Source organism: Epinephelus moara, chromosome 3 (genome assembly GCF_006386435.1).
Source record: "Epinephelus moara isolate mb chromosome 3, YSFRI_EMoa_1.0, whole genome shotgun sequence".
NCBI classification, from domain to species: Eukaryota; Metazoa; Chordata; class Actinopteri; order Perciformes; family Serranidae; genus Epinephelus; species Epinephelus moara.
This window is the reverse complement of record NC_065508.1, coordinates 553463-567194: the sequence shown is the minus strand read 5'-3', so window position 1 is coordinate 567194 and position 13732 is coordinate 553463. Positions and strand designations below refer to the sequence as shown.

Sequence of the window (13732 nt, the reverse complement as noted above, 5' to 3'; positions counted from 1 at the left end):
TACGTTTCGCCAACTCTGAACTGCTGTTCGGAGCATAAGCACAGACAACAGTCAGGACCCGTTCCCTGACCTGAAGGCGCAGGGACGCAACCTTGTCGTCTACTGAGGTGAACCCCAACGTACAGGCAGAGAGTCTGGGGGCTATCAGAAAGCCCACCCCGGCCCTCCACCTCTCACCCGGAGCAACTCCAGCAAAGGAGAGAGTCCAACCCCAAGGACTTGGGTTCCAGAGCCGGAACTATGTGTCGAGGTGAGGCCGACTATATCTAGCCGGTAGCATAGCTCCTGGGGTCATTAGGGCACTCAAACTCCTCCACCACGATAAGGTGATGTTTCTTGGAGGAGTGACGGTTCTCGGAGGAGCGAAAACGTATAAAAGATATTCCTATTCATATGAACATATTTGTAGAATAAAGCTGCAAGCTACAATAAAACCTGAAAGTTGTTATATTTTTCTAAAGGCAATAAAATCTTAAAATAAATAAAATACTAATGAAAAAAAAATAATAAGTGTGCGTGTGAAATTCAACACTGTAACACTGCATTTAATAATTCTAATAATTTTAATTAATTTAATAATTGGAGTACTGTGTGACATCACTGCAGCACAGTGACATGTTGAACCACTGCGGTGACGTCACTGTTGAACTGTGATAAATGATGTTCTCAGTAAAGACTCAGTGGTTCTTTAACAGAACAGCTGACTGATGTTTATGTGCAGTTGCAAGTATTTATTTATTTATCTGTTTGAGTCTGTGTCACGTGACTCCACTCTGTGTGAAACTGGAGGTTTGTTTAATCCTCTGATGTGGATTTCTATTTTTAGACGTTGTTCATCAGGATGAATCAAACAGCAGGTTTTATGTTTGTTCAGAACACAAAAACATCTGACACAACATTTATAACTGTGTGTTTATATAAACTTTGTTTCAGTATTGATCATCAATAATCACTGACACCGATCACAAACACACCTTTATGTCTTCAACCACAAACAAACATGTTTTTATCTGCAGAGGTCAGATGAGCCCGGGTGACGTCATAGTAGGTATGGCACTGGTGGCCACGTGTCCCGGAAATGTTTGGACAGCAGAGAGCAGTGAAGCTCAAGAACATCACAGGAAGTCATAACAGTATTCCTGCAAAATAAAAGCCTGAAGTTTATTGTGACTACAAAGAATGAAACACAACAAAGTACAAGTGATAATTACTAATGTTATTGTTATTATTATTAAAGAAGACATATATTGGCAAAAATCCTAACTCAAATGATGCTGTCCTTCCTCATGTATTTGTAAATAATTATATTTAATACTGATCAAAATTAAAAATACATTTTTAAAAAATTAAGCTGTGTCGTTTGATATTTGGTATAAACTTTATCACTTGACCTACTTTTCTGTCAGCCAGCTTCAACTGTTTATTCACCGAACATATAGATAAATAGAATACATAAAAATAAGAAATTATCATCATGTGTCAGCTTTATGTGACAAATTTAAAATTAAATTCTTAAATAAGATTTATTTGTTACGTTTCACTCAAACATTTAGGCCACATTTTTTTATTTGTTCAGATTTTATTGCATCATTACAACAGTACTATAAAACAAAATGTTATCACAGAAATATTGAATAAGCATGTTTTTAACAATAAATAAATGAATAACAGAGAAATATTTATTACTCAGCAGGTTTTCAGTTACAGGGACTTTACTTCATTTACTTTTTTTATGTGTACATAAACCATACAATTACAATATTAGGAGGAAACGCAAATAAGGTAAAGTAGTGCAGAACTAAAGACCATAAATATAGTTAGAAAAAGTACAGTAGAAATATGGCAAAGACACTTTTAAAAGTACTGTAACAAAAATAAAATCTAAATATTTACAATACAGCTGTTTCATAACTTTAAGGAAACTTTCTGCAGGTTGTGCAAAATAATTAAAGACATAAATAAATAAAACTGAAATAATAAAATAAACAGATACAATAATAAAAAAAACTATAAATGCATATATATGTATATGTAAACTGAAATGTATATAAAACAACATAATAAAAACAAGTCTGATACACTTTGAGCTCTCCACCTCTTATTTTTTAGTTCGTGGCGGAAGTCGTTTTGTTTATGCCGTGTGGTGAACACGGATAACTTGTGATTAAACTACAGAAACACGGAATATTCGCAGAGGGAGTTTTATCTTTGTATAATTAAATATTAATTTAAACCTTTAATGTTGTCTGGACGCCTCGGGTTAGCTTAGCCGTTAGCTTAGCCTGGACACCGGTCAGAAGAAGCAGCTTGACGCGGTGGAGTCCAACATGGAGGACATGTACATGAAACCAGGTGAGAGTTAGTGTGACTGTCCAGCTCCTGAATATCTTATATAATGAAGGTAATATTAATAACGGCGTATTTAATTAGCTTCTGTCATGTTTGGCTAAGTGTTAGCACGATACTTCCGCTGCTGTGATCCTTGGAATAGGAGTTATGGGGCGGCACTGACAGAACTGCGTTCAAAAATCTGTCAAGTCAATTTTCCACAAAGTCTCAAGGCAATAATTTCTCACTTTGTAAACCTGAACAAAGCTTTTATGAATTAATAGTTTGTTGGGTTTAGTTCGGCTCACATGTTATTCACCAAACATCGTTGTTTTAGGTAAAAACTGAAGGTTTGTTAGAGGTTGTGCTGTTGTTTTGTTCATCGTGATTTACTCAGCGATTCAGTATTTTAACAGCTGTGTGTGTGTAATGTGGCGGTGTAGACAAACTGTGAGGTCACAGTGTTACGCTGAGCTGAGCTGAAACACTTCCTGTGATCTAAATGCAGCATTTAGTGGAACAACGTGTCCATTTTCTAAATGTGTCAAGTCATGTTCCGACTGAAGAGACAGGTACAAAATCAATGGAGTCCGCACACATGGATCAATATGGTGTTGGTTTTAGTTCAGCGTATTAATAATTCACCAAACTGTAATGATCCAGGTAAAACAGAAGGTTTATCACAAGTGCTCCTGTTGTTGTCTTCATCCAGATTCATTCAACTGAAATGTTTTTAGCATGTGCTATGGTGACGTGGAGAAAGTGTTTGATCCTCTGAATGTGAACTTTGCTCCTTAATGTGTCAGGTCATGTTGTCTCAATCGGAAAGTTAGCTAAAAACTCAGTGGAGTTTGGTTGGACGTGCTCCACATCTCAGTGTCAGTCTGTGTACACACACTCTCACTTTAACGTCTCATTTTGTCTCCAGACTTTTTTTCAGCAGCTGTGACAGTTTGCTGCTGTACAAAAATAGCTTCAGATCATCCTGATGCACGAGGACCTGGTGGATATTGTTGAGCTGGTCCTTTAACAGTAAACCTGTCTCTGTGTCTGTGTTGCCTAGGTAACCAGGAGCGGGGTTGGAACGACCCCCCTCAGTTCTCTTATGGCCTTCAGATGGCCCGCGGACCACAGAGGAACCTCCTGAACAAGAGAGCAACTCCAGGTCAGAAAATACCAGGGCTGCATCCCACGTCTCTTAAAACACATCCACGCTTCCTTCACTTGTGTCTTTACCTTGAGTCATAACCATGGGGCAGACTGGTGGGCGGAGTCATACAACCATGAGAGACTGGTGGGCGGAGTCATACAATCACAGGGTGGACTGGTGGGCGGAGTCATACAACCACAGGGTGGACTGGTGGGCGGATTCATACAACCATGGGGCAGACTGGTGGGCGGAGTCATACAACCACAGGGTGGACTGGTGGGCGGAGTCATACAACCATGGGGGCAGACTGGTGGGCGGAGTCATACAACCATGGGGCAGACTGGTGGGCGGAGTCATACAACCACAGGATGGACTGGTGGGCGGAGTCATACAACCACAGGATGGACTGGTGGGCGGAGTCATACAACCATGGGGGCAGACTGGTGGGCGGAGTCATACAGCTGCAGGGTGGTAATTCTAGTTTAACTCAACTGTTTATCAGAAAATAAATCCCATATCAAAGTTGGCAGTGATACACTCAGTTTAATCTGTCTTCAGCCTTCAGCCAGTCCAATATGGGGGCGTGTCCTCACGGCCCTATTTCAGGAAGCAGGCTCAACAAACTCTGAGCCTAATCCCGATCTCCGAGTTGACTGATCCTGAGCTGAGAAACTCTGAGTTTTCAGTTCCAGAACAGCTGATCACAGTCAGCTCAGTCAACTCTGGGTATGTTCAGCCTGAGAGAGGCGCGTTCATGGCGAGCACTGAAAGACATCAGTAGAGTGTAGATAACGTGATATTCAGTGGCCGAAAGCAGAAAGCCGATTGTTTCATCCCAGCTGAGTCGGAGATTTTAACGACCGCAAAATGGAAAAAAAAAAAAAAACCTAACACTGACAAACTGCAGTTCGTTGGAATTCCTCTTTTTTAAGATTAGATAAGATCCGGGGCTTTTGTTGCCTTTAATGGCAAAACAGCGTAATGTTGAGGGAGAGAGGGAACGACGCGCAGCAAGAGGCTGCAGCCTGGGTTTGAACCCACGGCTGCTGTATCAGCATCTGATCACGGGGCGTCCGCTCCATCCACTGAGCCACCGATGCTCCGTGGTAATTACTTTAATAATGGATTGTGATTTATGTCCAGGGAAAACCACAACAAGGGTCCAAAGTCTTTTCAGAGCCAGAGACACTTTTCTTACGGGCCGACAAACCGCTGTCTCTCTGATGTGTTCAGTGTCTCTGATGTTATAAAGAAAAGAATCAAAGGACAATGCATAAAATGTGCTGTGATGATAATGTAAATCCAGGATGTGTAATATGTGATATATGTGGGTGGAACAGATTGTTAGATAAATGATAGAGTGTGAGGTCAAACAGTATCTTTCATATAGACACTCCTCCAGGGAGACATCCAAACAGGCTCTAATCACCTTCTCCTTACACAACAGCCTCTGAATACACTGGGCCTCAACCTCCACCACTTCATTCACTAAAGGACACGCCATGTTTCTACTTCCTGCTACACGCTCAGCCTCAGGCTGACATGAAGCAAACCTGTGACTCAGCAGGTTAGCTTCACAGAGTATGTTGCCATAGTAACAAACTCAGGGTTTGTTACGCTGAACTGGTTTTGTGAAACGGAAAACAGAGTTTCATCTCAGGCTGAACAAACTCAGAATTTCACTGATCCTGCTCTCTGACATAGAGTGTGCCAGGGCTGATGTCAAAACCTGGAAGTTTAGCATCGCGCTGGTTCCCGGAAGAGAAAGTGAATGTGATTTTTGCATTGCGTTTTGCATTATGTCAGAAAATAAGCTCTGTGGCTAACACAAGTTTATGATACTTACAGGTTTTGTTCAGCGAGATAATCTTCACATATGAACACCTTTCATACCGCATTTGAAGCTAGAAGCCAGAAGTAAAAAGCTAACGTTAGCCTTTAACGGACTACATGACTACTCCACGGTCGCATGACTCTTGATGTCACCGCCACTAAGCTTTCAACTGATTTCGGCCGCTTTATTTTAAAAACATTGTATAATGGGGAAATCGGACTGTTTCGGACTGAAATGACGTTTAATGTCCCCGACAGGGTTTGTAGTCGTATTGAGCAACTTGTTAGCAACCGTCTTTTTACGTCTTTTTTTTAAGTAGGGTATTTAGTGACGTGTTTTATGTCGTAGAACAAAAGCTGAAACTCACTTAAGCTTTTGTCAACCACAGACCTTATTTGAGGCATTTTACCAAAATCCCTTTCAAAAAACGTTTTGACTTTTAGACGAGAGAACCGGAAGTGCTAAAAGCGCTAACGGAGTTCCGGGTTTACTGGCACACTCTATAGGGCCCAGGTGAACTCCTCCTCCTACAGCTGGCGCACAGTCACCGCAGGAAGTGATGACGAGCTGAGAGGGAGGAGCATGTCTCTTAAAGGGACAATTCACAGACAGACTCTCTGAACACGGAGCTGGTGGTGTACTGCTGCCTCCATCAGGCAGTCATGTGACACTGTGGTGAATCTGAATGAACCCTTTAAACACCAAAGTCAAAGAAGGTTGAAGTTAGTGTTTTTTGTTTTCGCACCAGGCTGTAAACATGTTTATTTCTACATGTGAACATGGAGCTCTGTGGGGACTGACTCACTGTTGGAGCCAGCCTCTAGTGGACATTAGAGGAACTGCAGGTTTAGATTCATTCTTTGGACCCGGAGGATGATGTAAACACTGCAGATATTGTGAAGCGAGGGCAGCAAATAATTCACCTTCTTCATAGACTAAATTCCTTTTCCGTCAGTCCCATCATCCTCTGCTGGTTCACACTGACAGAAACCAGCTAAATAGCTTTGTTAAAAGCTGCTCTGACATCACACAGCAGTGACACAACGGGATCAAATCCTCCACAGAGCCACAACTCTTTAAGCTTCTTCTGGACAACATGTTCATTTAGGTGAATTTTCTCTGTCACCATCAGGGCCTCGTCACGTTTACCTGCATTATTCCCTCTGCAATCTGTCTTTGAAATTCTCTGTAAATTTTTATTGTTCTTTTATTGAGAATCAGTCTTTTAACTTTTTATTATTTATGTATAGATTCTTTTATTCCACTGAACTTATTGCCACATTTTTTATTTTTTTATTATTTATATATTTATGTGTCTACACGTTACTTTATGTCATGTTATATTATGTGTGAAGCTGTTCAAACAATTTGGCCTCTGGTGGGATTAATAAAGTTGTCTGCCATGAAAAATACAAGCTGCCCGTCATGAGAGCTGCTGCGTGGCTGCAGTGAGTCAGGACACAGTGAACATCTAACATCATAGTTTACAGTATTATTAGCATGCTAGCTCTGTGTGTGCATCGAACCCATGGATGTATAGAGACACCTGGATACAGCGTTGGGGGCGGTTGTGGTATGAAATCACCTGGATGATGATCAGAGCTGCTTCTGTATCGCTGGGCGCACAGAGCAGCTGCACTACAGACTGACGATGGCCGAGCCGACTACTTCCTGTTTAGCACTTGGCTAACTTGAGTGGGGATAAAATGATTAAATCTTGTGGCTCGAAATCAGGATCAAATCCTGGCAGTGAGGCGAGTCACTTCTCGAGTGTTGTGATGTTCAAAATCAATAAGTCACTGATTGACAGACGTCTCGTCCTCTGATTGTCCTCTACAAATATTAGCTTCAAAGCCCGGCGCACTTCCTGGTGGCCTGGTCACACAGAGCTCCGCCCACACTGCTGTCACTCTACCTTTATCATTCTCACACACCTGCTCTCTGATTGGTCCTCAGGTACAGGATCCCCACCCATGACCCCTCCCTCCTCCAGTCCTCTGGCACCACCCCCGAGTGGTGTGGCCCCGCCCCCTCTACGCCCAGGTAAGGAGACGAAGAAGAATGTGTTGTCACGACGCCAAGCCTGATTGACAGCAGACTCCTCCTTTCTTCCCGACAGCTCGTCCTCCTCTTGGCTGTGTGGTCACGCCTCCTCCCCCTATGGGACCAATGAGAAGTCAGAAAGAGGCCGACAGCAGCCAATCAGAGAGCGAGCCTGATGTAGAGGGCGTGGTGTTGGTGTTGACCCGAGCACTGGCTGCCTGCAGACACACGGTTAAAGTAAGACACACACACACACTCTCTTTCACACACACACACACACACACACACACCTTCACCCTGAGTCTCTGCAGTACCACAGTGAACCACCAGGTGTCTCTGTACCTGCTCTGTTCATACAACATGTGTTTAACTCTGATTGACTGTGTGACCTTTGACCTCTGTGTGCAGGACCAGGTGTGTAACGATGTGGCAAAGAGGCTCCGCCTCCTGGAGGACAGCTGGAGGTCAGGTAGACTCAGCCAGCCTGTGAGGAGACGCATGCACACCCTGTCTCTGGGTAACCTGTCTCATTATACACCTGTCTGTCTGTCTGTCTGTCTGTCTCTCTGTCTTAGTACGCACCTGTCTGTTTGTCTGTCTGTCTGTCTTAGTACTCATCTGTCTGTCTGTCTGTCTGTCTCTCTGTCTGTTTGTCTGTCTGTCTGTTTCTCTTAGTACTTATCTGTCTGTCTGTCTGTCTTAGTACTCACCTGTCTGTCTGTCTGTCTGTCTGTCTTAGTACTCATCTGTCTGTCTGTCTGTTTCTCTTAGTACTTATCTGTCTGTCTGTCTCTCTGTCTCTCTGTCTCTCTGTCTCAGTACTCACCTGTCTGTCTTCCTGTCTGTCTCTCAGAGCTACAGTCGGGTCACTGGGACTCAGCTGATGAGATCCATCGCTCTCTGATGGTCGATCATGTGACTGAAGTCAGTCAGTGGATGGTCGGAGTAAAAAGACTTATCGCTGAGACCCGGAAACTGAGTCCAGAACTCTTAGAACCACTTCAGAAAGGACCAGTCCAGGACCCTGCAGAACTAGTCCAGGATCCAGTAGTACCAGTCCAGGACCCTGCAGAACTAGTCCAGGATCCAGTAGTACCAGTCCAGGACCCTGCAGAACCAGTCCAGGATCCAGTAGTACCAGTCCAGGACCCTGCAGAACCAGTCCAGGACCCTGCAGAACCAGTCCAGGACCCTGCAGAACCAGTCCAGGACCGTTAATCCTGCAGAAATCAGCAGGTTTCTTTCTACATTCAGCAAACTTTGACTCTTTAAACCAAAACCAGGACCTGGTGATAATCCTCACATTCATCCTTACACCTCAGCAGAGGGTCAAAGGTCAGACCTACAGGAAGAAGTAGGGGGTCAGTGGTTTCCTGAAAGACACCATGTGGATACAGCTCTGGCCTAGACTGTATTTTATGTCTGGACTCTGGACTCTGTAGACCAGGTGTTTTCGCACTGTGAGGCTCCTCTCCAGCAGGATGAGGGAGATTTAAAAAACCCTCTCGAGACTCTGGTTTCTAGACTCTGGGTCCTATACTGTAGATTGTGGACTGTATACTCATGACTCTGGACTTTGGACTCTGAACTCAGGACTCTAATTTCTGGACCCCATACTCGAGACTCTCGACTCTCGACTCTGTACTTGAGACTCGGGACTCTGGACTCTGACCTGGACCCCATACTCAAGACCATGGACTCCAGACCCTATATTTGAGACTCTGGACTCTGGCTGACCCTTCAATCACCTTGAACACCCATTTATTCTCTCAGCAGAATTGTTGTAACCCCCCCAGATCAGTCCTAGTAACCTAGCATGACCCCCGTATGTCTGTCCTCTTTGTGGACTCTCCACCTGTCAGCGATCTGAAGTCATGTGACATATCAACCAATCACAGCAGAGCTCTATGCATCAACAGCAAACCTCAGTTTAAAGGCTGCGACTGTGACGACGTGGATCCTGACCTTTACTCTCTGTTATCATGACGGATCTGACACGAATAAATCTGTTTTCCTTTCTTTCTACAGAACGACTCTGTGTTTTATTGTTTATGTTCTAGGAACCAGGATCGTCAGGATCCAGACCCCGACCCTGTAAACCTGATCCACGTTCCTCCTGTCCTCAATATCAGAGATCTTCAAACCAGAGGTGCCGCAGGAAACCACACAAGTACAACTCAGACCAAACACAGAACATCTCTGCAGCCCAAACCCTTTCAGTCCAGCACCTCTGGAACCAGCAGTAACCCTTCAGACATGGTACCTAGACCCTGGGTCTGTTCAGACAGTCCTCTTAAATGTGGGCGGGGTTGTTGTCACTCACTGCTCCGTCCAGCACTCGCTGTATTTCCTCATCAGCGGTGACACAGATGGAAGTCTGCACCTGGTTTATCGTCCACAGAACGAGGCTGCACGCCCACATTTTCAGAACAAAATAGAACAGGCTGCAGTGAGAGTCTCTCTCCATGGGATATTTAAAAATAGCAGCTTTGTGCATTTAGTCCTTCTCAGGCAAGCTCAGGGGTTTAGTGTTGCTGTAGCCCACAGGAAGTGAGGATTAGAATATATGACCTTCACATAATCCGCTCCAAATTAATCTATATTTTTAAAGTCATTACTAAAAGTGTGTGTCATATAAAAACTAAAGTGATGGTCAAAGTTGTCACAGTGAAATTTAAGGTGTGCTGATGGATTCACGTCATCAACTCATGCATTGAGTAACATTACAAGTTAACGTTCCACCTTAAAAGTTGCCGGCAGTCGGCCCAGTGAATGAAGTTATTTTTTTCTCTTTCATTTTATAGTTGTAGTTTACTGATGTATGAACAGAGGTTACATAAAACCAGAGTGACCGTCCTCTACTGACCAATCAGACTGCAGGGTTCACAGCTCCACCTTTTAGTACCAGATCTGTGTGCTAGGTACCCCAACAGAGGGGGGACCAAACATGGGGACGCTAAGGAACGCTTCTGTCGGGACCATCCACAACTTTTCATGCCTCAAGGCTTCATCAGTTTAAACACAACAACTGTTGTTTGTGTTGACGTCTGTGCAGAGCAGCAGCGCCCCCCTGGTGGACGCACCAGCTGCTTCCCTACAGTAACAGAAGAAGACGGAGAAAGAGTAAAGTTTTTAACTGCTAGTGAAACACCGAACATGGAGATGAATTATAACAGATTTGTTTTTGTTAATTAATCAATCATTAGCCAAATTTAGTGACTTATTTATTCACGTATGTGAAATTATTAAAGTATAGTTAGTTTATCAAATACATTTATTCAGTCAAGAATGTTTAGTTAGATAGTTAGTAAAGTATGTTTAATTAGTCAGTTGTTTGTTAAATACACTCTAATGAGTGTTGATTGAGGCACAACAGGCTTGGGTGTAAAATATACTTTAAAATGATTCTTCATTAAAACTGTGTTTGGTTAATTTAAAAATTAACAGGTTTTTTTTACACAGCCTCTCTTCAAGGTGGAATATGAATAAAAATAATAAAACTGAGCAGAGTTAAAATGACAGACCTAAAATAAATATCTGTAACATAATAAAAACGTTATTATACAACAGTTAGTTCCGACCGAGTAATCTGATTGGACGAGAGGCATTCCGTGAGTGCTGATATGAGGCATTCCGTGAGTGCTGATATAGAGTATAACATCACTGGGACATGTAACAGTAAAATCACTCTACTCACAGGTGTTATAAATATAAACACAGACGTTAATTAACCAGCTGTCACAGCTGCTACACTGACACAAACTGACACTATAGCGTTACACCAAGAAGATGGATATTTTCCCCAAAATTACATTTGAATTAAATTGTGAGTGGTCGTCAGGAGAGGACGAGGAAAAGGAAAGCCAGGACTCTTGTGTGCAGACCTCCAGGTGTGTTTGAATCCGGCCGTGCCAACATCTAGGTTTGAACTGGACGAAGTTACACAGCTGCAGATCAATGTAAATACAAAGTAGCTTGTGAGGTCCTGGCGTGTGTGCTGCGTTGCCTGGCAACAGACCGGGGGAACTGGTTTTTTTTTCGCGGAGCTACATAACATACTTAAATAATTTATTTCATCACCTTTTGTTAACATTTCCTTACTCAGCATTGCTGTTTAAGCTGTTGTTGACCTGCTGTATAAAAGCAGTATGACACTGGAGGGAGTGACGTTGGACTGTATATCGTCACGGCTGTGATTGTCTTCTATGACCGACTCACAGCTGTGACGTTATACAGTCCAACATCACTCCCTCTTGTGAGATATTGCTCAAATTAAAAATAGAAATGATAAAGTAGGTCACTTTTTGTAGACGGACTTAATACGTCCATCAAGATGTAAAAAGTGATTAAAAAAAGTATTAAAATAATAAAAGCATTATACTCTATTAATTCCACAGACAATAACATATTAATATGAGTGCTTCAAAATGAGGTAAGAACATAACAGTTGTTAAAAACACACACGAGTTAATAATAGAGCATTAATGTTTATTATCTGTATATACATAATTCATTACACGTAAAAATCAAATGTCAGACTCAGTAAATCACCTTTTAAAGCTACTCTTACCTTTCTCGCATTTCACACAGCACATCCACAACTCCACCTCCCTCCAGAGGCCTACTCCTCCCTCCTCCATTACATCCTCATGACGTCTATGATAGACGTAGGCGTTGGCATGGTAACGTTAGACACACGGAGGAGGAGAGTGAGTGTAATGGTAGTTTTAGAATAAGGTTACAGTGCTAACGTTAGATAGTAGCGTTAACGTTACTAGTAAGTGGAAACGCACAAGGAAGATAACGTTAAGGCTACGCTACAGTAGGCTAACGTTAGCCATTAGCAACTGATGCTGTGTTGTCATATAACGTTATAGCCTATGTTACGTTAGAGGCAAACTAAACATACCTGCGACCATCTCGTCCCTTTTTAGCTCAGGATGCGCTCGGACCACAGTTCATGCAATTTCAAGCACCAACACTTGCTGAAGACTAAGGTAATTATTTTACTGGACGAACGCGCGCGCGTGTGTGTGTGCGCGAGCCGGCTGTGACATATTTTCACTTTACTGACATTAGCTTACAAACATTACAAATTAAACATTGCGCTGTTTCTTTCATTCTTTCTCCGTGCTGCGGGTGTATGTGTGTACCTGTGTACCTGTGTTGTACCTGTGTGCCCGCGTGCCTCCGTGCCGTCAGCCAAAACTATGCTCCATGTATTTTGCCATAAAGCATGTTTCTAAATACAGTGTGCATTGTTTGTCTTACATTGATATTTACTACATAGTGCATTTACAGTGCTCTCATTTTGCATCTCCTCTAATATAGTGTTTATGATTTCTTATACCTCTACACATAACACATCCCCGGGTATGGACTAGTTTGAGTAATTAAAAGTTAGGAGTCTTTCTGTGGGACGATCTTCTTTAGTTAGTCATGTGTGTGTAGTTAGTGTGTCCAATGACACACTTGTCCACACTTTATAAAACATTCATTTTTCCCAATAAAACAAGTGGAAGTCATTTTTCATCGTTCAGACAGTCGACCAATCAGGTTTGATTTTGTCCAGTTTAAACCTTTGACCTGTGTGTAGTTTCTGTGATGTGTACGGAGGGACTGATATTCAGATTCACACAATTATAAGACAAATATAATAAAAACTAGAAAAGCACTCTGAGAGCGCAGACCTCCACCCAGCAGCTCGGATTTCCCGCCATTTTATCATTTTATCCACTTCACTTCAACCGATCACCACCAAAGTTTTATCTGTTCCTTTTCCCATAATCAACCTTTCCTGAAAATTTCATCAAAATCCGTTCAGAACTTTTTGAGTTATTTTGCAGACAAACAAACAGACAGACAAACAAACAGACAGACAAACAAATGCCGGCAGAGGTAATAAAATCTGTGTTGAAGTGAAACTGAGGCATGTTGAGATGTGACCAGCAGGAGGCAGCAGACTCCTCACACTGATACATGGTGTGTGTGTGTGTGTGTGTGTGTGCGTGTGTGTGTGTGTGTGTGTGTGTGTCAGATTTAAAGGTTTCAGGTTGAAGCCTTGGGGCTCAGCAGAGTTAACCCTCCCACAGACTGTGTCACATGGCTCTGACACAGTGACCTGTGCAGCCTGCAGGGGGCGCTGCTGCTCTTCAGACTGTTCTTCTTCTCTGTCAGATGAAGCTCAGTCAAAGAGCATGGATACCAAGAGGTGAAGCTCAACAGAACGCCCCATAGCAACAGACTCACCCATGGTTTCGTCCTACTGCCGCCATTTTGGACTGTCAGCAGACCGCAGCAGACCCGCTTGCATACAAAACCACACAGACAAACTGAAGTATATCGCTATTAATTATGCTTACAATGCTACTCACCTC

The 13732-nt window shown here is 42.9% G+C and overlaps 1 protein-coding gene across 3 annotated transcripts; it reads left to right on the top strand.

The window, feature by feature from the left end:
* Positions 1–2123: 2123 nt before the first annotated feature.
* On the top strand, positions 2124–9385 carry sra1 (steroid receptor RNA activator 1). 3 transcript variants are annotated; one of them, XM_050037735.1, is made up of 6 exons: positions 2124–2352; positions 3392–3493; positions 7269–7355; positions 7432–7592; positions 7764–7872; positions 8209–9385. In XM_050037735.1, exons 1-6 carry the CDS (start codon positions 2328–2330, stop codon positions 8571–8573), a joined length of 849 nt encoding a protein of 282 aa, XP_049893692.1. In that variant the 5' UTR covers positions 2124–2327; the 3' UTR covers positions 8574–9385. The 3 variants fall into 3 exon arrangements, with proteins under 3 accessions (XP_049893692.1, XP_049893684.1, XP_049893676.1); XM_050037727.1 differs by lacking the exons at positions 2124–2352; positions 3392–3493 and adding an exon at positions 3507–3946; XM_050037719.1 differs by lacking the exons at positions 2124–2352; positions 3392–3493 and adding an exon at positions 3507–3949.
* The last annotated feature ends 4347 nt before the right edge of the window (positions 9386–13732 follow it).

Excerpts from the sequence above, each read along its gene's own strand:
- sra1 (XM_050037719.1), top strand. The coding sequence starts at position 3,709 with ATGGGGCAGACTGGTGGGCGGAGTCATACAACCACAGGGTGGACTGGT. Across the intron at positions 3,950-7,268 it reads AGTCATACAGCTGCAGGGTG|GTACAGGATCCCCACCCATG; the intron begins GTAATTCTAGTT and ends ATTGGTCCTCAG. Across the intron at positions 7,873-8,208 it reads CATGCACACCCTGTCTCTGG|AGCTACAGTCGGGTCACTGG; the intron begins GTAACCTGTCTC and ends TCTGTCTCTCAG.